The sequence below is a fragment of the Meriones unguiculatus genome, chromosome 1 (genome assembly GCF_030254825.1).
Source record: "Meriones unguiculatus strain TT.TT164.6M chromosome 1, Bangor_MerUng_6.1, whole genome shotgun sequence".
NCBI classification, from domain to species: Eukaryota; Metazoa; Chordata; class Mammalia; order Rodentia; family Muridae; genus Meriones; species Meriones unguiculatus.
Genome location: NC_083349.1, coordinates 61,401,172 through 61,422,282, shown reverse-complemented (window position 1 = coordinate 61,422,282; position 21,111 = coordinate 61,401,172). Strand labels below are relative to the sequence as shown.

Below are 21,111 nucleotides of genomic sequence, written 5' to 3'. Positions count from 1 at the left end.
TGCTGGGAAGGAGGATGAGGGGATTTAAAAAAGACTCCTCCTCCCTGTGGCAGCACCACCATAGCCTCCTAAGCTCTGGGGTTGTAGGCTGGCACCACCATGCTCCCTGGGAGGAGAGGCAAGCATTGCAGACTCCGGTGGGGAGACCTAGATCCTAGCTTCACCACTTACTGTGTGACAGCCTGCAAGGACCCAGGCTGAAATCTGCCACTGTGAGCTTCTATTGCTTGGTTTATAAAATAGGCATAGTGCAAACGCTATGCCTAAGGAGTGGGTGTGAGATTTAAATGAGATAATTCTATGTTTACTGTCTAGTATGGTATTTGACATTTATTACACTAAGTAGGTATTAACAGATGAGTCTAGGTATTAACAGATAAGTCTTAGGATACAGAGAGGGAGGGCTGGAAGAATCAGCTCAGTGGGTGGAGTGTTTGCTATATGAATATGAGGACCCAAGTTTTGATTCCCAAACACCCACATTAGAAAAAAAAAAAAAAAAGCCAGGTTTGGTGGTATGTATCGTCACCTCCTGCTGGGGAGGGAGAGACAGCTGGGTCTCGGCAGCTTGCTGGCTAATGCAGCTGAATCCATAAGCTCCAGGTTTAGTGAGAGATCCAACGGACCTCTGGCCTCCATGTTGCACACATGGGCACACGCACAGACCGCATACACCTACGGTGAGGTGAAAGGGACCTCAGTCTGAGGACCCTGGAGGTTATCTTGGGGATCACTGATCGCCTTGCCAGATGGCTTTCCCACCATCCCTTGAACTCATTTTTTTGCCCTGTTGTCAGCAGGTGTCTCTTGCTCCCTTCTCTTCGCTTAGTTTCTGAATGTTGTCCACGTTACCTGTTACCTCTTGTTCCAACTTAATCATTTACCAAATCCATAAGATCCTCTTGTTTGTTGTTGTCGGTTTTGAGACAGGATTTCATGTATTAGAGGCTGGCTTTGAACTTGCTTTGTAGCTGAGGATTATTTTGAATTTTTGGGTCATCCTGCCTTCACCTCCCAAGTGCTGGGGTTACAGGCACGCAGATTGCCTGTAGGACTTGCCATCCCTAGGTTACATGATTTAACACAACGCCCCAGGCATTCCAGGCAAGCACTTTACTAGCTGAGCCATGTCTCCATTATATGCAAGATCATGTGTTTGCGTGTCTGTGCACACGGGTACATGTGTGTAGGGCCAGAGGGCAACATTGGATATTGTTCACCAATATCCACCTTTTTGTTTGAGGCAGCATCTCTCACTGGCTTAGGGCACACCAAGTAGTCACGCTGGTGAGTGGGCCTCAGGGATCCACCAGACTCCCCGCCCCCCAAGTCCTGGGGTACAAGTGTGCAGACTCCCGCCCCCAAGCCCTGGGGTACAAGTGTGCACTACTTAGCATATGCCACCAACACCCAGCTTCTCCTTTTTTAATACAGGGATTCTGGGATCAAACTTTGGTCCTCATGTTTGCAAGCAAATACTTTGATGAATTAAGCTTTCTCCCAGCCCCCTTTTCTTGTTTTTGAGTCAGGCAATCAGTTTATAGCCCAGGCTGACATCAAATATACAATTCTCCTACCTCAGCCTCTAGAGTGCAGGGATTATAGACATTTACCACTGTGCTCAACCTGTAACGTCCTTTTACTCTTGGTTCAGGTGATTGGTGGCAACTCATCAAAAACAGGAGATAAGAAGTAAACAGGGCCAGGCAACCTGTCAAACCAAATGGCATTTTCCTCAGGGAACTCATAGAAACCACAGAACACGAACCATGTTGGTAGGATTAATGACGTTTAATTTTCTCTATTACTAATGTCTTACAGTAAGTGTGTGGGGGGGGTCAAGAGGGGATCGGTCAGGAAGTGCCTCTCCGGTTCCTTGAACTATTGAAGCGTGTGCTAGAATGAGAGTTCAGTAGAAGCATTATGTCCTTATCAGCACAGAACTTGTGATGAGGTGGCGGGGACAGGATAGACAGCTCTATAGCTCTGGTTAGAGAGAAAGGGCAAATCCTGCATCAAATTTGGCACACGGGGCACACGGGACATGTGGCTGCCTCCTTGAGACAGGGGAGGAGTGTCCATGCACCTCCTGGACCCTGAATGCATCTGCCTTTCCTCAGGGGTGGGGACACCCACCTTCTGGAGCAACGCCACACTGCTGGGGAAGACTCTGAGGGAGATTTATTTTTCCTTTTTTAAAAAAACTATTTGCTGGTGGTTTTGGTGTGGACTGACCAGAAGTGCTTGTGATTTTTTCACTTTTGGGCAGTAGCATTGTGTGTGGTGATAAAATGTCCTACACGTAGCACTCTTACAAAGCAAGGTCTCTTGAGGACCTGGGCTCATGGGAAGGGGCTATGCAGATTCTAGGGCATGGGTATGAAAAAGCTAATTCTATCCCACTACACGGAAACCGACACGGAGGAGACCTTGGTCCTTCACCTCCTTTCCTTACTCTACTAAGTCTAAGGTCAGCTTAACCACAGCGTAGCATCACTATCACTGTGCTTCTAACGTTAAAGTGAAAAGCTACACCATTTAAGGTAGTGTTCCCCCCCTCTAATTAAGTGAATTTGGACAAGCTGGAAGCCTAAAATCTAGAGATCCCTTTCATATTTTTGTAAAACCCTTAAAATCAATCACTGCCATTATCATTAATTTTTTAAGCTAGAAATATGAAAGGACATGAAAGGGGCAGGGATAAGTTATTACACAAATCACAGAAATGATCAACATGCATCTAATTTTACCCACTGCGCAAAGAGAGCTAAAGGGTTTATGTTTTATGTGAGTTTAGAAGGGAATACTACACTTAGCCTTTTCCCCTACTCTTGGGTGGAAGAAGAGGAAATATGAAATTGAGGAGAGTGAAAGAAACGTGCCCACGAGAGAAACACCTATCATTTGTGACTCAGCTCTATCAGAGCAGAATGGGGTAATGGTGTCTGGACCACTAATTTGTCCTCGGCAGTGACTTTATGGTTTTAGGCATCTACAGTAAGATCCCATAGCTGGGTACTGGTGTGGCATAGTGGATAAACAGGTTTCAGCTTCAGCCCACAGAGGATGATGACCAGGTTTAGCACCTCCACTGGAACTTCCTTTGTCCCTGAGTCACCTGTCACTATGAAGCCTGGGCTGCGGGTGAGAAAGCTGCGTTCTTAGAGAACTCCTCTGACTGCTCCATCTACGGGCGGCTTTCCTAGTGGAGAAAGCAAGGATTCGGTACTGAATATGACAGTGAAGCCTTGGAGACATTCTATAGCGGTGGTAGGTGCTGTGGTTCAGGAGTAAGCTGTGAATAAGCCAAGTGCATTCCCTCTTAGGCATTAACTTATTTTAAGCAATGGAACTACATTTTTTGGCTTGAAATGGTGCTTTCTTCTATAGTTGACTTCTCAGTGATTTTCTTGGTAGATATTACCGTTTCCTCCAAAGTTTCTTCAAAACTTTCCCCTATCTTGGATGTTTTCTTAGAGGATTCCTTAGAAGCCCCTTCCTCTTCCTCTTCTTCCTCCTTTTTCAGTGATAGCCCAGTGGATGAGACTTTGGAGGTTGTAGAACTAAGCATTCTAGGAGGGAGCAAATAACTGGGGTTGGGAAGCGGATTCAGCCCTGAAATGCTTAACCCACTGGTGCTAAATCGTGTCTCTTCGCCTTCTAGCAGTTTCCTGTAAATTCAACAGAGAGAAGAAGCTCTTAGGAACCAGACTACTAGTTGTGTTTAAGAACTTAACTCTTCAGTCTTTTTTCATTTTAGAGACTCTGAAGAACACTGCAATTTCTTCATGACACGGAGACCAGTGATACTGCATTGGGTTGGGATTAGCATATACGGGTAGAAATTCTCTCCAATATCAGTGCTGCTTAAAGTATGGTCAAAGGAACCTATCCCATTCACAAACTGATTTCCTGTAGGAAAACATACAACTCTCCCTTGGTCACATTAGACACCCATTTTTGGCAATTAGAATCTCCAAAGCTCTGGAAAGAAGTAATTTCCCTAATTAACACCTTAACTGTAAAGGCGTAAGGAATCGAGAAATCCACAGAAGATCAAGAAATGACTCGCCTGGTCCGAACCACCCTAGAGATGTGTGCCTTTTCCACGTGTGGAGGTACAAACGGAATGGGCCAAGCAGTGACAGAAGCCATTGAGACACTAGTGGCCACTCAGCCTAGACTAACCCGATCAGGTGCATACCTAATCTTGTTGCTCGTAACTCTAATAGGGTTTTTGTTATTGCTTGTCAGGCTGGCCTTGGTATGTAGCTGAGGCTAAATACTCTGGGGACCTTATTTTGAAGTAGGTGGTATACATAGTGGAAGAGGAAAAAATGTGCTGGCTTCAGCAGCATATATACTAAAATTGGAATGATACAGAGAAAAATGACATGGGCCCAACATAAGGATGACATCTAAATTCATGAAGTGTTCCATATTAAAAATGTCCACACTGACCTGAGGTTGAATCTGAGGGATGCCACTTTTTTCACTTGTATTTACTTAACTAATTAAAATTTTATAAGTTTATTCATTTACTTTACATCCGAACTACAGTTTCTCCTCTTCCCTGTTAGTCCTTCCTCTCTTCACCTTCCCCCCTCAATCCACTCCTCCTCCCTTTCTCTTCGGAAAAGGGGAGATCTCCCATGGATATCAACTAACGTTTGTATCAACTGCAGTGAGACCGGACTCTAGACGAGGCCAGCTCCCACCTCTTAGCGGGGACTTTGAGTTACGGTCCGTGTTTGACCTGGCTCTGACATGTAGCGGTCATTCAAAAAGCTGCACCCGGAGTTACTTTTCTTTGTAAAAGGCAAGTGTCATTTCAGCCGTCCCCTCGGATCACTTTGCGTTCCACTCGTATTTTTAAAGATTCATTTTTATAATCTTTAATTGTGTATATATGAGTGTGGGTTTGCAAGTGAGTGCTGATGCCTGAGGAGGCCAGAGGCATTAGATTCCCCTGGAGCAAGTTATAGGCAGTTGTAAGCCACCTGACATGGGTGTTGGGAATCACACTCAGGTCCTCCATAAGAGCAGTCTGTGCTCTTAACTACTAAGCGATCCCAGCCCCAACCCCTATTTTCAGAGTCTGACAGAATTCCGTTTTGACTTCTAGAAGCCTGTGTTACCTTGTAAGGGCCCAGTAGAGCTGTGCAGAATATGCCAGGACTAGCAAGACAAAGCGAGGATATATCCAACAGAGGGATTGAGGGGTCAGCTCAGATGGACCAGACAGTGGCACCCTCCCATCCTGCCTTGCCGGTCAGAACAGACCACACAGAACCACTTATGTAGCAGCGTCACCTCCAGAGAGGAGGCTTTTTGTGGGGTAAACGTGCCCCTGGCGTACCTGTAAGCCGCTATCTCAATGTCAAGGGCCATCTTGACATTGAGCAGGTCCTGGTATTCCCGAAGGTGGCGTGCCATCTCGCTCTTGGTGCTCCTTAGGTCATTCTCCAGCTGCCCAATGCTATCCTGGAAAGTACATGTCCAAAATGCTTAGACCAAAGCAGCAGAAATTCGTTGACATTTCCACAAGGCGGGGATCTCAGCCCTGACCTCACATTCAAAGCATGTAAGGAACCAACGGAATCCCGGCATAGCAGTCTGGGTCCAGCCTAGATTCTGTTTCGTTTGCTCTGGGGAAGAGACACAGCATTTGCGTTTTTCCTTACAGATCCATGGGAAACTTAGACGCATGTTAAGGGCTGGGAACTTCCAAAGGACACATGACCTTGTGGATACTTCCTTCTTTGCTTTTAAAATAATATGTTAATGTGTGTGTGTGTGTGTGTATGTGTGTGTGTGTGCGTGCGTGCGTGTGCGCGCGCACGCATGTATGAGTTCAGGGACTCTCCAAGTCCACAAGAGGCTGTCTGATCCCTTGGGGCTGGGGTTACAGATGGCTGTGAGCTGCCATGTGGGTGCTAGTAATCAAACCTGATAGAGGCTTCATACTCCTTAAAGCACCATATTTAAAAAAATGTCAATTTTGAATTTTTATTTTTTAATTTTTAATTTATACAAGTGAACACTATTTGCATGTGTGCTTGCACACCAGAAGAGGGTACCAGATCTCATTATAGATGGTTGTGAGGCCCCATGTGGCTGCTGGGAATTGAACTCAGGTCCTCTGGAAGAATAGACAATGTTCTTAACTGCCGAGCCATCTCTCCAGCCTCCAATTTTAATTTTTTACATTTATTTATTTATTTACTTGCTTATGTGTGTGGGCATATATGTATTACAAGAGATATGTGGAAGCCAGAAGTTGGCTCTGTCTTTCCACCAGATGGGTTCTGGGGATGAGTGTGGAGTCTGTTCTTTCCTTCCATCAGATGGGGTTTGGGTATCAGCTCAGGTTGTCAGGGTTGGCAGCACGTGCCTTTACCGCTGAGCCTTCTTTCAGACATCCCTCAAAATGATAATTTTTAATGAAGCCATTTTAAACTGCAGAATGCCACTTATTGTTAGAACATTAAACATAATACAATCTTTCCCAGCAATCAAGGGTCATGAAAATGATGTTATTTTTTTATAATGTCAGGCCTGTCATCTTTCAGATATATCTGGGGTTGTTTATTTCGGTCCTAAATGGATCCAAAGAGCAGTGCTTATCTTCATGTTACAGTTTATTACTTTTCTTTGTCCTGAAAGGTAGCCCTATGGGTGCTAGGCATTCCTGACAATGCCTGTAGTGGTCTCCCATCGACAGGCCTGAAACCCAAATAAAAATCTGTTTCTTTTTAGAATCATGTTACAAATGGTTAGGCTAGGGGCATCAGTGCAGTCAGCTCCCATTCTGTGGATTAGAGGTAGATGTTTTGTCTCAGCAGGTTAATTCGACCGCTTATTAAAAAGCACTTCTATTTCACAGCTGTTTTTGGAAAAAGGATTCTGAGTTCTAGATGGGTTAGAGTTTCTTGCTCTTGTACGTCATGCATTTTGTGTGGCTACTTTATGGATCAGAGTTGACAGCTCCTTCCAAAAGGAGCTGACTGACCGGCTGACCAGAGGATGCTCACCAAGCTCTGGTCCCTTTGTTTGCACACTCCTCCCCACCCTGGGCTATCTTGCTGCCCTTCACAAGGCCTGCCAAAGATGGCCTCTAGCGGAAAATGTGAGCAGAGCGTTGCAGTCTGCCCCTCCCCCAACCATGCAGCTACTGCTGCCTTAGCTTGTAGAGCAGGAGAGAGAAGGCACTCCCTGCTCCAGCTGGGGTCTCTCCTGGAGCAGCTAAGCATCTGGCCGAGGACTGCAAGAGGGCTGGTTGGAAAGAAGACAAAGCACGGCAGTGGAGAACAGGAAAAACCGTGTGCCCATTTCCTGATTTCAGGGGAGGAAGGGGGAGACCTCAGCCAGGCAAACAGAACCACTGTTATGCGTAATCAGCTAGACAGGGAGAGAGGATTTTAATGCATGGTCACTTGCAGAAGACACATGTCCTTGTTCTCACGCCTATCTCTGCTTTATCCTTGCCTTCCAGCACCCTTAAACTTTACTAGAAAACGTGCTTTAGGCCAATATGCTCCACAGTCAGTCTGAGAGCAAATGGTGGAGCCCTTTCTTTGAAAGGCACATTCCTAGCAGGTGTGCTGGGACATGCACAGAGCAGACTTGCAGGGCCAAGGCAGGGGCACTGCAAAGTCAGCCCCAGCTCAGGCTACAGGGCAACTGTGCCTCACGAAACAGAGTAAAAAGCACAGTCCTGGCCCCATCTAGAAAATATCCAATCCATGTCTTCAAAAGTGGTCGGAAAAGAATCTATTAAAAATGCTGCTCCTAGGTCTCCGTGTGTCATGGAGTTCGGATCACTGGTTTAAATTCATTCCTGCAAAGAAGCTATTGTAGTAGTCCAGGTGACAGTGATAGGGTGAGGGTGGGGTAATAGGGGTGGGGGCGGGGGCCAGATGGAACAGCTTTGAAAAATGAGATTTTTTTTCCTCTTTTGAACCTTAATTTCAGAAATGGATCTCTCAAGCTATAGATTTATATGTAGCCTCTCCCATTTCCGGTCTCCCAAGGGCCAGACCTTTCCTATTACTTAATTAGGCTGGGCTCCAATCTCATATTGGAGAGGAGGGCACACTTGGCTTATCTCCCTGGAGAACATTAGCCAGAAGTGATCTTGACTGCTCAGCAAGGTCTTTCAAGGAAAGCTTTGGCTTTCTAAGGACGTCCACAGCACAGGTCTGAAAGCCAGTCTCCCAGAGCCCGTCTCTGCCCAGGTTTAGTAATGACAAGGACTCTAATGGTAGGGCCCCAGCTATGCAGGGACCAGAGCATCCTCTGTCAGGAATGAAAGGAAAGCCCTGTTTCCCCACTTGAAGCGGCCGTCTTTGGTCTGTGAGACAACACCTAGTTCTTCCTATTGTTCGCATACTGCGTTACCTTGAATCACTCTTTGTCCTTTTCAAAGTATATCAAGCGCTCTGTCTCCAAATAGGCTGTCAGCTCTCTGGGGCAGGGAAAATGACTTTAATGGGCACTTTCTCTTGTCTTTGAGAAAGGGACTGGATGCTTGTAAAGGAAAAATGTGCCCACTATGAGTCTCTGAACCAGAAAGAAAGAACATCTCCCATTACCACTGCAGTGAAAAAGGAAGCTGGGTAAAAGGGCAAGAAGACAATGACTTTCCACTTTAACCAGCATTGAGATCATGGGAAACAATAGGAGCCTTAGTGTTTGCAGGTCTGTGAGCCCCACCCCAGCAGTGGGTCCCCAGGGGTACGAAATAGCTTTGTGTTGTCTGGCTGTCTCCTCCCCTCAGCAGATCCACTGAGGCCCCAGGCTAAAGCTGACGGGGACAGCACAGAGCTGCAGAGTCTTCAGAGTCTCTTGCCCTTTGTCTCCTGCAGGCGAGGTCTAGACGACCCTACTGTTTTCTACCATGGAAAGCCTGTATTTTAGAGAAAATAAGCCAGAGCAGCACCGAGTCTGACACTGTAAGGGATCAGGCAAGCAAAAGGAGGGCGTGGCAAAGCCCAGTCGAGCTGGCAGTCTGGGGGTAAGTTATCCTTTTTGTGGAAGTACTGGACTTGTCCTCAAGGAGACTACCTAAGTCAACATTTGAGGCTTCTAGAAGAGAAGAAATATGAATTCCGTGTGATTAATTCAGATCATCCAGGGCTTTCGACACATATTCAAAAGTTTGACTTACAGATTTTGTAGCAAACCAGAAACACTTATTTGAATAAGACTGTAGTATCAGACTCATGAAACAGACATTTCAAACAGGCCTTTTCCCATTATGAAAGGGAGCCATTCATAATGGACAGTAAATGCCTGCACATCAATAATTCTTTAGCTTCTGATTAAAATGGTACTTCTGGACTATTATGCCATTTCTCAGTTCTATTTTTTTCTTAATGTTCTCCGAACACATTAATTTCATCAAATGTAAAAGTCAATCCTAGGTAGAATAAATTATTTGAAGTTTCTGAATTACTGACATTCTAGTCAAGAGTTTTTATTGCTCCATGTACTTAAACCATGTAATTTTTTTTTTCCTAAATTTTTCATTCATCCTGTCTTTTGTCCCTGTACCCTTTGTGGTCACAAGCCCAGAATGTTCAGTGTAGTGAAACTGAGGACACAGTGGCTTTGTTGGGAAGAGCCAATCATTAATCATTATCTTCATACAGCTTACAGGGCAGAGAAAGACGGGAAAAAATGTCTCCTATAACAAAGAAACCATCTCTGTAATTTGCCACGTGCATGTAAGTTGAAACAAATATTAAGGTAATGGGAATTTTCAAGTGGGACCTCACAGCTGTGGGGAACATTTAAAAGGTTTTTGTTACGTGCAAAGCCATCCATGAAGGCGAAAATTGATGCTGTCTACAACATGAACTTTAACTTCAGGTAGCCAAGACTGATTTAAAAAAAAAAAAAAAGCGAAGCAGTTAATTGCCTTGAGGCCTGGAGTTTCTAAATGGGACAGCTTGGAGACATTTCTGCCGTGGCAGGAACACGGGATCAGCACCGCGGACAGCGCCCCGACCGTTCTAAAGCTGAACTAGCTCAAAGCTTGCTTAGAAATGTCAGTGGATACAGAAGGGAACGCAGGGCGTTTGTGTGCCTGTGTCGCTTGGAGTTTCTTGGCGCGGGGGGATGGGTGGGGTGGGGATAGCAAGGGTGGAGCAAGGCAGTTGTCATTAGCTGAATTATGCCAGATCCCACTCCTTTGTAGAGCAAAACTCAAGAAAATGAGCCCAGTTCCCAAGGCTCAGAAAAAGCCTATCAAAGCCAATTAAACAAAGCAGATACTTAAGGACCAGACCTCACAGAGACTGTGACCTGTCTTCTTTGGGCTCCCTTTGGGACTATTCTGCTAGTGTGTTTGCACTCTTGGTGACAGGAAGTCACAGTCAGAGGTTTAAAAAAGATTAAAGACTCCTTTGTTAGAAAAGTTCAGACAAGAGGTGGGGTCTGTAGCTCGGTGACACAGCACATGCCCAGCACATGAATGAAGACTTGGGTTCGTTGCCTAAAACTCCCCCATCTCCCAAAATCGAGTGCAGAGACATCAGGGTTTGAAGAGCTTCCAGGCACATGCAGTTCACATTTGAGGCCGCATGCATGAGACTTCGTGATTCGTTTGTTTGTTTGCCAACACCTCCAGTCAACACTCCTCTTTCCCCGCTTTCCCTCCCCTGGCTTCCCGGGGCCCCACATTACAGGGAGTGCAGCTATGTGCGGAAAGGGACAGGGCACCCTTTCCTAGGCAGCATCCCAGCCCTTACCTGGTAGCCGGCCACCTCAGCGCTGTGCCGCTCCTCCAGTTCCAAGATCTGCCTCTCCAGGGACTCATTGGCCCCGCGCAGGCCCTCTATCTCAATGGTACGCGCCTGGAGCTGGCGCCGGTACTCGTGGATCTCCTCTCGGCTGGCTCGGATGGCTTCGGTGCTGCGCGCCGCCTGCTCGTTCAGGTTGGCAAACTTGGACTTGTACCACTCCTCGGCTGACTGCAGGTTCTTGGCGGCCAGGGACTCATATTGGGCGCGGATCTCCCTCAGCGCCGAGCTCAGGTCCGGCTTAGCCACAGCCACGTCCACCTCGGCGGCGGCCTGCGAAGACGCCTGCAGCGTGGCCAGGAGCTCGGCCACCTCCTCGTCGTGCACCTGGCGCACGAAGGCCAGCTCGTCCAGCAGCGACTCCACCTTCTTCTCCAGATCCAGGCGGGCCAGCGTGGCGCCGTCCACGTCGCGCTGCTGCGCCTTCAGGGCGCGCTCGGCGCCCTCGCGCCCGCGGCTCTCCTCCTCGCAGCGCGCCCGCAGCCGCTGCACCTCCTCGGCCAGCCCGTCGCGCTCCAGCAGGGCCTGCGCGCGCGCCGAGCTCGCCTCCTCCAGCTGCGCGCGCAGCTCGCGCAGCTCGCGCTGGAAGAGCTCGCCGACGCGCGACGGCTCGGCGTGGCGCTGCCGCAGCGCGGCCAGCTCGGCCTCGAGCGCGCGGTTCTGCGTCTCCAGCTGGTGCACCTTCTCGATGAACACCGCGAAGCGGTCGTTGAGGCCCTGTAGCTGCTCCTTCTCGTTGGTGCGGATGATCTTGTACTCGTTGGTGCGCGCCGCCGCCTGGCTCAGGTCCAGCCCGTCGGAGGCGGGCAGCCGGCGGTAGGCCAGACCCAGGCCGAGAGACGAGGCCGACGAGCAGGCGGCCGTGGAGGCCACATTGCTGCGGGACAGCGACTGCGAGCGGAAGCTGCCCGAGCCCCCGGCCCCGGAGAGGCGCGCGGACAGGCGCGAGCCGTCCCCGAACACCTTGCGGTAGGAGGAGGCGGAGCACAAGTAGTGCTCGGATCCGAAGCTCATGGTGCCGGGGTCGGGGCTGGGCGCGCGGCTGCGGCGGGACGTGGCGAGGACGCGAAGGTGCGGCAAGCCTGGGTGCGGCGGGGCGGCGTGCGGGGTTTTTAAGGCGCCGGGCTGGGGCGACGCGCTAGGGGCGGAGCTTCATGTCCAGATGGAGCGGGGAGAGGAAGGGGGGCCTGCGGGGGCGGGGAAGCGCAGTGCCACCGCAGCTGCGCGCCACCGACCTGGGCCGTCGGTACGAGCCCCTCCCTGCCCGCAGCTCCTGCGCCCCAAGAATCTGCCTTGGGAATGACCGGAGAAGAGGGAATGCCCAAGCAGCCATGGCTTCCCAGCCAAGAGCACTCAGCTCTTTGGCGGCTTCAGAGCCTGCCCTGTTTTCTACATGGAGAGTAGGTTTTGCTTTTTTGTTTTTTCAAAGATGTCCTCTATTCTCATCCGCATCCCGGAGTTCTCAAGGGTGAGGCCCTGTTTCTCAGAGAGAGCGGGCATCCACCCTCCCCCGTTTTCTCCTGCCCTAGGAGTCTCCTAGTTGTCTTCGGGGGAAACTGGGTCCACTTCAGAAAGCGTCCGGGGAGATGGGAGGATTCACAGAGAGCTTGAGATGCTCTGGATCGGTGAAGAATGAGAGCCTGAGATTCCGAGGGTGCGAAGGATTACAGGGAAGGAAAGAGGCCAGTCTTGGAAAAGGACAAAGCACTGGAATTAATTAGCCGGCTTCGTTCCCAGGCCTCCACTGAGGTCCTGTGCCAGGACCACAGGCTGGTAGAAATGAAGCTACAGGCTTTGGTTTAAACAAACAAAAACCCACCATCACCAAAACACAGTAGATTTTAAAACGTTTCAAAAATGAGGTTTTTAGCCAGAAGGTTTCATCTGAAAAGAAACTGGATTGATTGACTGATTTTGACTTTTTAACGCTCAGCCACTGCTACTCTTGAAAATATAGGAAATGAGGTGCCCGTTGCTTAAGTGAGTTCTTCCCCACAATTCCCATCACTTCCAGGGTCATGCGTATTGACCCATTATTTCATCTGTCTGGCCCTGTGTGCATTTGAGATTCCATTCTGAATTAGACTGGAGAACCATTTTCTGTGGAGATTAATCCATGGACCAAAGATTCAGTTCCAGGAGTGAGGTAGAGGAGCAGCGCTTGCAGAGCTGGCCGTCCTCACCATACAGTGAGGACAAAGAGTGGGAGCCGGAAAGAATTCTATGAGACTTTGAAGCATATCCCCTGGCTTTGTGCCACAGCTGTACTGTTTCCTTATCATTCATGGAAGACCCGACCTAAAAGCAATTCTGGGGTCTTTGGGGTCTAAAATGCTGTGGGAAGCGAAGTGGGATGCTGGAGAAGCACTGACCCTGGTGAAGAATTACTGCCTGTCACTCATTGTGCCCGCACGTGAGTGTGGTTTTCCTTCTCTGGCCGTTTTTCAAGATGGCTGTCATTCCTGTCTTATGGATGAGACATTGAGGCTAGGAACAGCATGTTTGCCCAGGACCGCCAGTAAGTAGAGGCATACATTCTTTCCTCAACACATAACTCCTCTTAGTCAGAATAGGGCCAAGTGGGCTTCAGAGAATTTTAGCCAGTAACGAGTGATGAGGTTTATAATTGGAAGAACCAGTGGACTTGGTCAGAGGTGATGGCTCTGAATTGCGACCCTCCCGTTTTGACCGCATAAGAGGGAAGTGACAGCTCTTACCTCTTCTGGTGGCGGAAGGCTGACTTGCTGCTCACGGCTGTGCCGTGCCCTGCTTCTGGATGAGGAGTCCCTCATCACCTGCATTCTCTGTCGTATGTCTGAGTATGCATGTGCAACACGTACGTCCCTGATGTCCTGGGGATCAGAAGAAGGCAGATTCCCTGCAATTGGAGTTATGAGACAGTGGTGAGTCACCATGTAGGTGCAGGAATTGAACCTGGGTCCTCTGGGAGGGGAGCCAGTGCTCCTGACCACAGAGCCATCTCTTCGGCATCATCATCACCATTGTCTTGCAGGTGGGATACCACTTTAAATTCATAACAAAGGGCATGAGTAGGATTTGAAGGCTGCAGGAAGCTATGAACTTCATTGTGCACAGACTTCTAGGCTGCTCCAGGGACAGAGCCCAGCCAGTCCTGATTGTGGCACCAGCCTGGCTTGAACAACTGCAGGAAGCGGAAATACAGCCAGAGCTTCCTTTGCACGTACACACCAGTCTCGCTTCAGGATCACTAGCATCATCTGTGTTCCAGTTGGAATTCCACCTTTCTTTTCCTTTCCGTCCTTCAACAAAGATGCACCCAAACACACAGATGGACACAGAGCAGAAGAAAGTGAAGCAAACGGCGTAAAGCCCAGCGGGTGGCAGTGCTCTTGAGAACCTTAGGGTGGGCTACATTTTGCACTTGATCAACAGCTTCCCTAAACTTTGCCCCTCCATCCTTTGCTTCCCTTCTGGCCATCCCACTAGCCCAGGGATTTGGCTTTAATAACTTTAACACAGGCTTGTGCTACACAGGAGTTACCTTGGCTGCACCTTCATAGCTCCTTCCAGCTGGCCTGTTGTCCTGAGGGAGTGCCCTGGCTGTGCCAGGACTGTCTTCCTCCTCCTGTCAGCACTCAGGCCCTTGGAGGCTGGGTCAGTCGCCCATATTCCTTCCACAGTCTCTGTGGCATTGGGCAGGCTTACTGCTCTCCTTGGCTTCAGTTCTCAAACTTCCGTTCTTCCCCTGGAGCTCTGTTTTTCACATAGTAGGGCTTCCCAAGTCGGCTAGACCCTTCGTAAAGTTTTGCTGAGAGATCTAAATTTGTGTCATGGTTCTTCCTATCCATGTGACCTTGAACATTTTACTAAACTTTAGTGTATTCATCTATGAAACTGTCTGTGTGAGTCATCTCTAGATCTGGCTGATAATTTAGAATGGCCTAAAAACTTAATATCAGCTCCTCAGACTTCACTTCTCAAGAGAGTGCTGTGTGGTTTAGTTGACATTGTGTGTACCAAGTGTCTGTCTCAAGGCCTGCAGTGTGGCTATTTAATAATACAGAAGTACCAACTTCAGTTCAGTCAGCAAACAGTCACTGAATGTTCGCTGTGTGCCAGGCATGGGAGCAGGTGCATGACAGGTGGGGTTAGGGGAGGCTGTAATCAAGGCCTGACCTGTGATGATGAGTTCTGACTCTGTTTCTGTTCAGTGGCCTTTTGGTATCTGGTGCCTCATGAGTACCTGCTGGTCACTGTTGAGAGTGAACTCACACATGGTGTAGCACAGACTTCAGGTCTCAGCTATTCTGGAGGTGAAGGCAGAGGAGGCAGAGCTAGCCTGTGACACAGTGAGATTCTTCTTGAAGAATGTAAATAAGTGTGAGGGTGAGGGTGTATACCTATGATCCCAAACATAGGTGGCTAAGGCTGGAGGATTCTGAGTTCAGGGGGAGTCTGGGTTATATGGCAGGTTCAAGGCCAGCCTGGACTATGCAGCAAAACTTTGTCTCAAACATCCTTAAATAAATAAATAAATGATCTCCCTCTGGGGTCACCCTCCCCATGATTTGATCTTGACCTTCATGCTACCTCTGCTCCTCAGTTATGTGCTTCTCTCTTCTGGAATTTCTCCCATGCCTCAGCTATTGCAGTAACTTTTATTTTACAAATCTAGTCTTCCTTGGCTGTCCTGGAATTCATACAGATCTCCCTGCCTCTGCCTTCCAAGTGCTGGGATTAAAGGCATGTGCCACCAAACCCACTGAAATACGCTTTTGTGTGAAATATATGTTTTAATGGCAATATTTTATCTACAAAGCTTTTTATTATTCTTGTACAGGAAGTAAAAAGTGTTATACTTTCAGTGTAAGGTAGCCACAAATGGTTGACTCATCAACCAAGTTTTTCATGGTACATCAAGAGTCTTAGATGAAACTCTACCTGTTTTATTTGTTTGTTTTTTGAAACAGGGTTTCTCTGTGTAGCTCTGACTGTCCTGGAACTTTCTCTGTAGACCAGGCTGGCCTCGAACTCACAAAGATCCACCTGCCTCTGCCTCCTGAATGCTGGGATTAGAGGCGTGTATTACTGCTACCCACCTGAAACTTTACTTTATGAAATTAATTTGAGACCCAGTCTCTTGTAGAGCAGGCTGGCTTCAAATGTATCATATAGTGTTTAGAAATGACCTTGAATTTCTGATCCTCCTGCCTCCTCACAAGTGCTGGAGTTTAGGTGTGCACCACTATCCCCAGTTAATTAATGTAGGGCTGGGAACCCAGGGCCTCGTGCATGCTGAGCACTCACTCAGTCACACTCCCAGCTTCTTCAAATTAATTTTAAGCTTAATGTACAAGTAATGGGTTTCATTATGGCATTTTCCCCACCCACACTTACTCTTCGAGATAGTGTGTTGCTGTGCAGCCCAGGCTGGCCTTGAGCTCTCAGTATTCCTTCTACCTCAGCCTCCCATCTGGCTTATTATGGTATTTTCTTTTAAAACTTTTTATTTATTCAGGGTGTGTATGTGTATGTGTGTGTGGGTATGCATGCCGTGGCACATTTGTGGAAGTAAGAGAACAGCTTTCAGAAGCCAATGCCACCTTTCCCCTTATGAATGCAGGGTCTCTCTCTTGTTTTTTCTACCATACTGCTTCGGTCAGGCTGCTAGTCTACTAGCTTCTGGGCAGTTGTCCTGTCTCCACCTCCCTGTAGGAGTGCTGGGATTACTGTGTGTGTGTGTGTGTGTGTGTGTGTGTGTGTGTGTGTGGCAGAGTCTTACCATGTTATTCTGTCTAGTGTAGAACTAGTTATGTGGACCACCTGGCCCCAGATCTTCCGTGTTTCTGGCTCTGAGCCCTGGGATTACAAGTGTGCACCACCATGCCCAGCCATATCCAGCTTTTAATGTGGTTCCTGGGATTGAAACTGGGTTTTCAGACTTGGGAGGCTACCCACCTTACCCACTAAGCCATCTCCCTGGCCTTTTAGTCTGGCGCTTTAATACATATATGTCATTATATTTTGTTCTTATTCATCAACTTTTGGCATCCTTAAGGCTCAAATGTTACTTCCTCCATGAAGCCTTCCTTGGTATCTATAATGAACTCTCCTTTTCCTCCCCTTGCTCCTCCATCTGTACAGCCTTTCCTTTGTAGCACTGACATGACTCATGATTGCATATCATCTGCTGTGATTATTCTAATATGCACTAAGGGCTCTTTACACCCCCTCTGCATTTAGATTCCCCTCTCAGCATGCATTGCAGTAGTAAAGGCTTGTGCAATGGGAAAAAAGTACAACTCCTTGTGAAAGTCTTTGGCCTGACACCAAAAATAAGATCTTGAAAGGAAAAAAAAATCAATAAATTTGACTTCATCAAAATTAACAGGCTTTTGCTCTCTATAAAAGGCTCGGTCAGAAAAATGAAAAGGTTTGACACAGACTGGGTGTCAAACAATAGAGGTCACAGGGACAGATTTGTATTTAGGACATATAAAGAACCCTTCAAGCATAGCAGTAAGAAAACACATTCCAAATACAAAGTAGAAGAAAGTCCTGAACAGATATTTTTACAAAGGGAATATTCAGGTGACAAATGGGCACTTGGAAATAGTTTCACCATCACAGCTCTTAGGGAAATGCAGAGTAAAACAAGAATGATGTAACATTCCTTACCTGCCACAGTGGCGAAAATGCAGAGCGTTCAGAACAGCTGTGAAAATGGTACAGCTACTCCATTGGTGTTAGTCTAGAAAAATGAACCTATGTTCACATAAAAACGTGTCCATAAGTGTTCATAACAGATTTATCTAAAATAGACTAACACAGAAAAGAGCCCATGATACAAGGTTTCCACAGATGACTGAATGAACAAGTTTCACTCTAAGCCATACAGTAAGATATTACTCAGGATTCAAAAGAATTAACCACTGCTACACATGACGACCTGGGAGACTTGGACACATGTCTGTGAGTCCATCCTGCAGGAGACTGAGAAAGATCCTGAGTTCAAGGCCAGTCTGGGCTATATGGCAAGCTCCAGCTTTGTGTGAATTGTATATTGAGACCCCATTTCAGAAACAATCAAACATTTTTCTGAGTGAAAAATTAAGTATTAGGTATTTTGGTATTCTATTCCTATTATAGTCTGGAAGTGTTAAGTTAATAATGCTTGACAGGGTTAGGACTCAGAAGGGATTTATTAGGTTATGTGAGGGAGTATTTTGTGTGTGATGGGACAGTTGTTACTTAAATGAACACACATAATAAGAGTGGAAGAGAGGGGGTGGGGAGAGAAAGAGCTTTCCAGCTAAGGTCTATAGCTGAATTAGTATATTGTCATTTCCTGCTTCTGATGGTGTACTGTAGTTACGTAAGTTTTCATGGGGAGCCTGGTAAGCCATACATGGGAACTTCCTGTGTTTTTCTAACTTCTTGTGAGCCTTAAAACTATTTCAAAGTACAACATATATAAATATAGGGAAATGTTCTTATAAGGGATATGTTGGAGCATTTAGGGCTTCAGTCATGAAGTTTATGTCACTTTCAAATGTTTGGCAAAAGTAGTATACGCACACGCACACACATGTGCACACGCACACACATGAAGGGTTAATGGTTGGTGAGTTTAAGAAAATTTATATATATATATAAAGCAGACAAGAGGGAAGTATCATCCAAGGCCAGGACTGCTCCAGCAACCCTCAGTCTAACAGTCTGTTGTGGACTGATCATAAAGTGCTCTCCCACTCCCGCCTACCCAGCGACGGCAAAGCCTGCCTATTTCGGAGTAACAGGGAAAGGCCGGAACTCACAGTGTTCCTACTTGATGTTGTAGTCATCTAGAATGGTTACTGAACTTCGGTATCGTTTTTCTTGGAGTTATTTAATAAAAATAAATAAATATAGTCCTGTGACAAGCATTATTTACTGAACTGAGTTCGATTCCCAGCGACCACATGATGGCCCATAACCATCTATATTGAGGTCTGATGCCCTCTTCTGGCGTGCAGGTGTACATGAAGATCAAACATTCATCTACAAAAAATAAAGACTATTAAAAAATAAACTGAAACAAAATTTTTTGTGTTTACACTTCAGCAGGGTCTTTATTATGGTTCTGTTGCTGTGATAAAACACACGAACAAAAGCAACTTGGGGAGGAAAGGGTTAACTCTGCATACTATCCTAGATAACAGTCCATCGCTGAGGGAGGGAGGACAGGAACTCAGGACAGGAACCTGGAGGCAGGAGCTGATGCAGCAGCCATGGAGGGGTGCTGCTTACTGCCTTGCTCCTCATATCTTGCAGCACCCCTCCATGGCCTCAGTGATGGACTGTTACCCGCTTTCTTACCAGGACCCCTCCCTAGAGGTGGCACCATCCACGGTGACCAGGGCCCTCCCACAGCAATCATCAATCAAGAAAATGCTCTACAGACCTTCCTGGAGACGAGCCTGGTGGGATATTTTATCAACTGAGGGTCCCTCTCAAGGTAACTATAGCCTGTGTCAAGGTGACAGAAAACTAGCCAGCCCAAGCAGTTTCTTGGTACTTCAATCTATCTAGTCACACACTTATTGTCTCTCTTCTCTATTTCCCTTCCCTCATCTTTAGAATTTTCTCTTCATTTATCTGCTTCTAAGCCCTAGGCTAGGCTGCACCCAAGTTTCTGAGCCCCAGGATGAGGGGGACAGAAGACCTGTGCATTGGTCAGTACCCTGGACAGCTCCAGACCTCCATCATCTTCTTTCTCTCTTCCAGCCTTTTCTCTTCCTCCCCTGATGGATTCACACATTTGGTTGTCATCCCTGTGGTGTGTGCCCAGGTTCCAGACGTCACAGAGTTGGAATCAGAATGAATTGGAAAGACTCTTAGCTTATTCTTAGAGAAAGATTTCCTGTTGTGATGGTCCACGATTATAAATTTGTTAACTTGCGGGGAAGAAACAAACAATCCCAAGGATTTATCTATCTTCAGATTTTCCTGCACTTACAGGTTTGTTGTTGCTAGAAAAAAATCTTTCAGAATGAAGGCAGATATACTCTGGGAGGTAAAAAAGAAAGAATTCCGATCTGAGGAGGCTGGTGAGGTGGCAGTAAAGACATCTGTCACCAAGAATTGATGGAGGCTACATGGTGGAAGGGGAAAATGGACTCCTGAAAGTTGCTCTCCGATCCCCACGTGTGTTCTTTGGTGCATATATGCACCCCCCCCCCCGAAAATAAGTGACTGTAAAGAAATAGAATTCTAGTTTGAACGGAAATCAGTTCTTCACTAGTAGATTCTAGGAAATAGGGAAGGAATGTCATTGCCTGAGGGTAGGCACAAAGGCTAGGAGGGAAAGTCAGCATGGATTTGGGGAGGATGCGGAGTTTTACACGTCTCATACCAGTGTGCCCTGAACACACAGTTAAAGGGTGCATCTAACACTTTTAAATGTGTGTGTGTGTGTGTGTGTGTGTGTGTGTAGATCAGGCTGGCCTAAAATGCACATCAACCTGCCTACAAAGTGGTGAAATTACAATCCTGTGTCACCATGCCTGCTCTTTGTTTTTTGGGCTTTTTCTTTCTTTTCTTTTCCTTTCCTTTCCTTCCCTTTCCCTTTCTTTTCTTTTCTCTTTTCTTTTATTTGGAGATAACTTCTCACTACCTAGCCCAAGCCGGCCTGATGCTCACTGTATTGCCCACTCCGTCTCATGGCAGTTCTCCTTGGCCTTCCAGGTGCTGGAATCACAGATGTGTGTGAGTACACGTGACAATATCTTAGGCTTTCCTGACATTGGCGATCTACTGCTTCCTTACGCTCAGAGGCAAAGAAAGAGGCGTGAGAGTTGTTGACAGCTGCCATTAATTGTCAGCTGTCGTAATCTAGGGTCGCAGCACGCTTGCAGGGGCTTATCTTGGTCTCTCGTTTGAGGTGGGAAGGCGCTCAGCTGCAGGTGATGCCGCTTGGCCATGGAAGTGGAGAAGGAACTGAGCAACTGGACACGAACTTCTCACGCTCTGCCTTCTGATCGTGTGTGGGATATGAGCAGATGAGTTGAGTTCCAGCTGCCTTTAGTTGCTTCTGTCAGGCTATTTAATTAAAAAAAAAGGAGAAAAACCAAACATTTCTTTTTTTTTAATTAAAAATATTGTGAGTGCGCACGAATGTGTATGTGCCATGGTGCATGTGTGGAGCTGGAGAACAACATGAGAGAGTTGAGTTTCTCTTTCCACCATGGAGGTTGTGGTGCTTGAACTCAAGTTGCCAAGCTTGGTGGCAAGCACCTTTTCCTCTGAGCCACTTCACTGGCCCTTTCTTCCCTCTTTCTGTTTT

The 21,111-nt window shown here is 47.2% G+C and overlaps 2 protein-coding genes and 1 non-coding gene across 4 annotated transcripts in view; 2 read left to right on the top strand and 1 right to left on the bottom strand.

The window, feature by feature from the left end:
* Positions 1–1,772: 1,772 nt before the first annotated feature.
* Positions 1,773–11,819, bottom strand: Ina (internexin neuronal intermediate filament protein alpha). The gene is made up of 3 exons (XM_021650543.2): positions 10,755–11,819; positions 5,360–5,484; positions 1,773–3,671 (listed from the first exon to the last, which is right to left on the bottom strand). The coding sequence occupies exons 1-3, from the start codon at positions 11,817–11,819 to the stop codon at positions 3,353–3,355; spliced, it is 1,509 nt and encodes a 502-aa protein (XP_021506218.1). The 3' UTR covers positions 1,773–3,352.
* Positions 4,340–4,446, top strand: LOC132651176 (U6 spliceosomal RNA). The gene has a single exon (XR_009589017.1). It is a non-coding gene; the product is annotated as a U6 spliceosomal RNA (small nuclear RNA).
* Positions 11,739–21,111, top strand: part of Nt5c2 (5'-nucleotidase, cytosolic II) — a 118,848-nt gene continuing 109,475 nt past the window's right edge. For both annotated transcript variants that reach the window (XM_060390701.1, XM_060390687.1), the window contains exon 1: positions 11,739–11,876. In XM_060390701.1, coding sequence (XP_060246684.1) covers positions 11,818–11,876 — 59 coding nt within the window. In that variant the 5' untranslated portion in view covers positions 11,739–11,817. The remainder of the gene's footprint in view (positions 11,877–21,111) is intronic.

Excerpts from the sequence above, each read along its gene's own strand:
- Ina (XM_021650543.2), bottom strand. The coding sequence starts at position 11,819 with ATGAGCTTCGGATCCGAGCACTACTTGTGCTCCGCCTCCTCCTACCGC. Across the intron at positions 5,485-10,754 it reads CTGAGGTGGCCGGCTACCAG|GATAGCATTGGGCAGCTGGA; the intron begins GTAAGGGCTGGG and ends TGTACTTTCCAG. Across the intron at positions 3,672-5,359 it reads ATTGAGATAGCGGCTTACAG|GAAACTGCTAGAAGGCGAAG; the intron begins GTACGCCAGGGG and ends TTGAATTTACAG.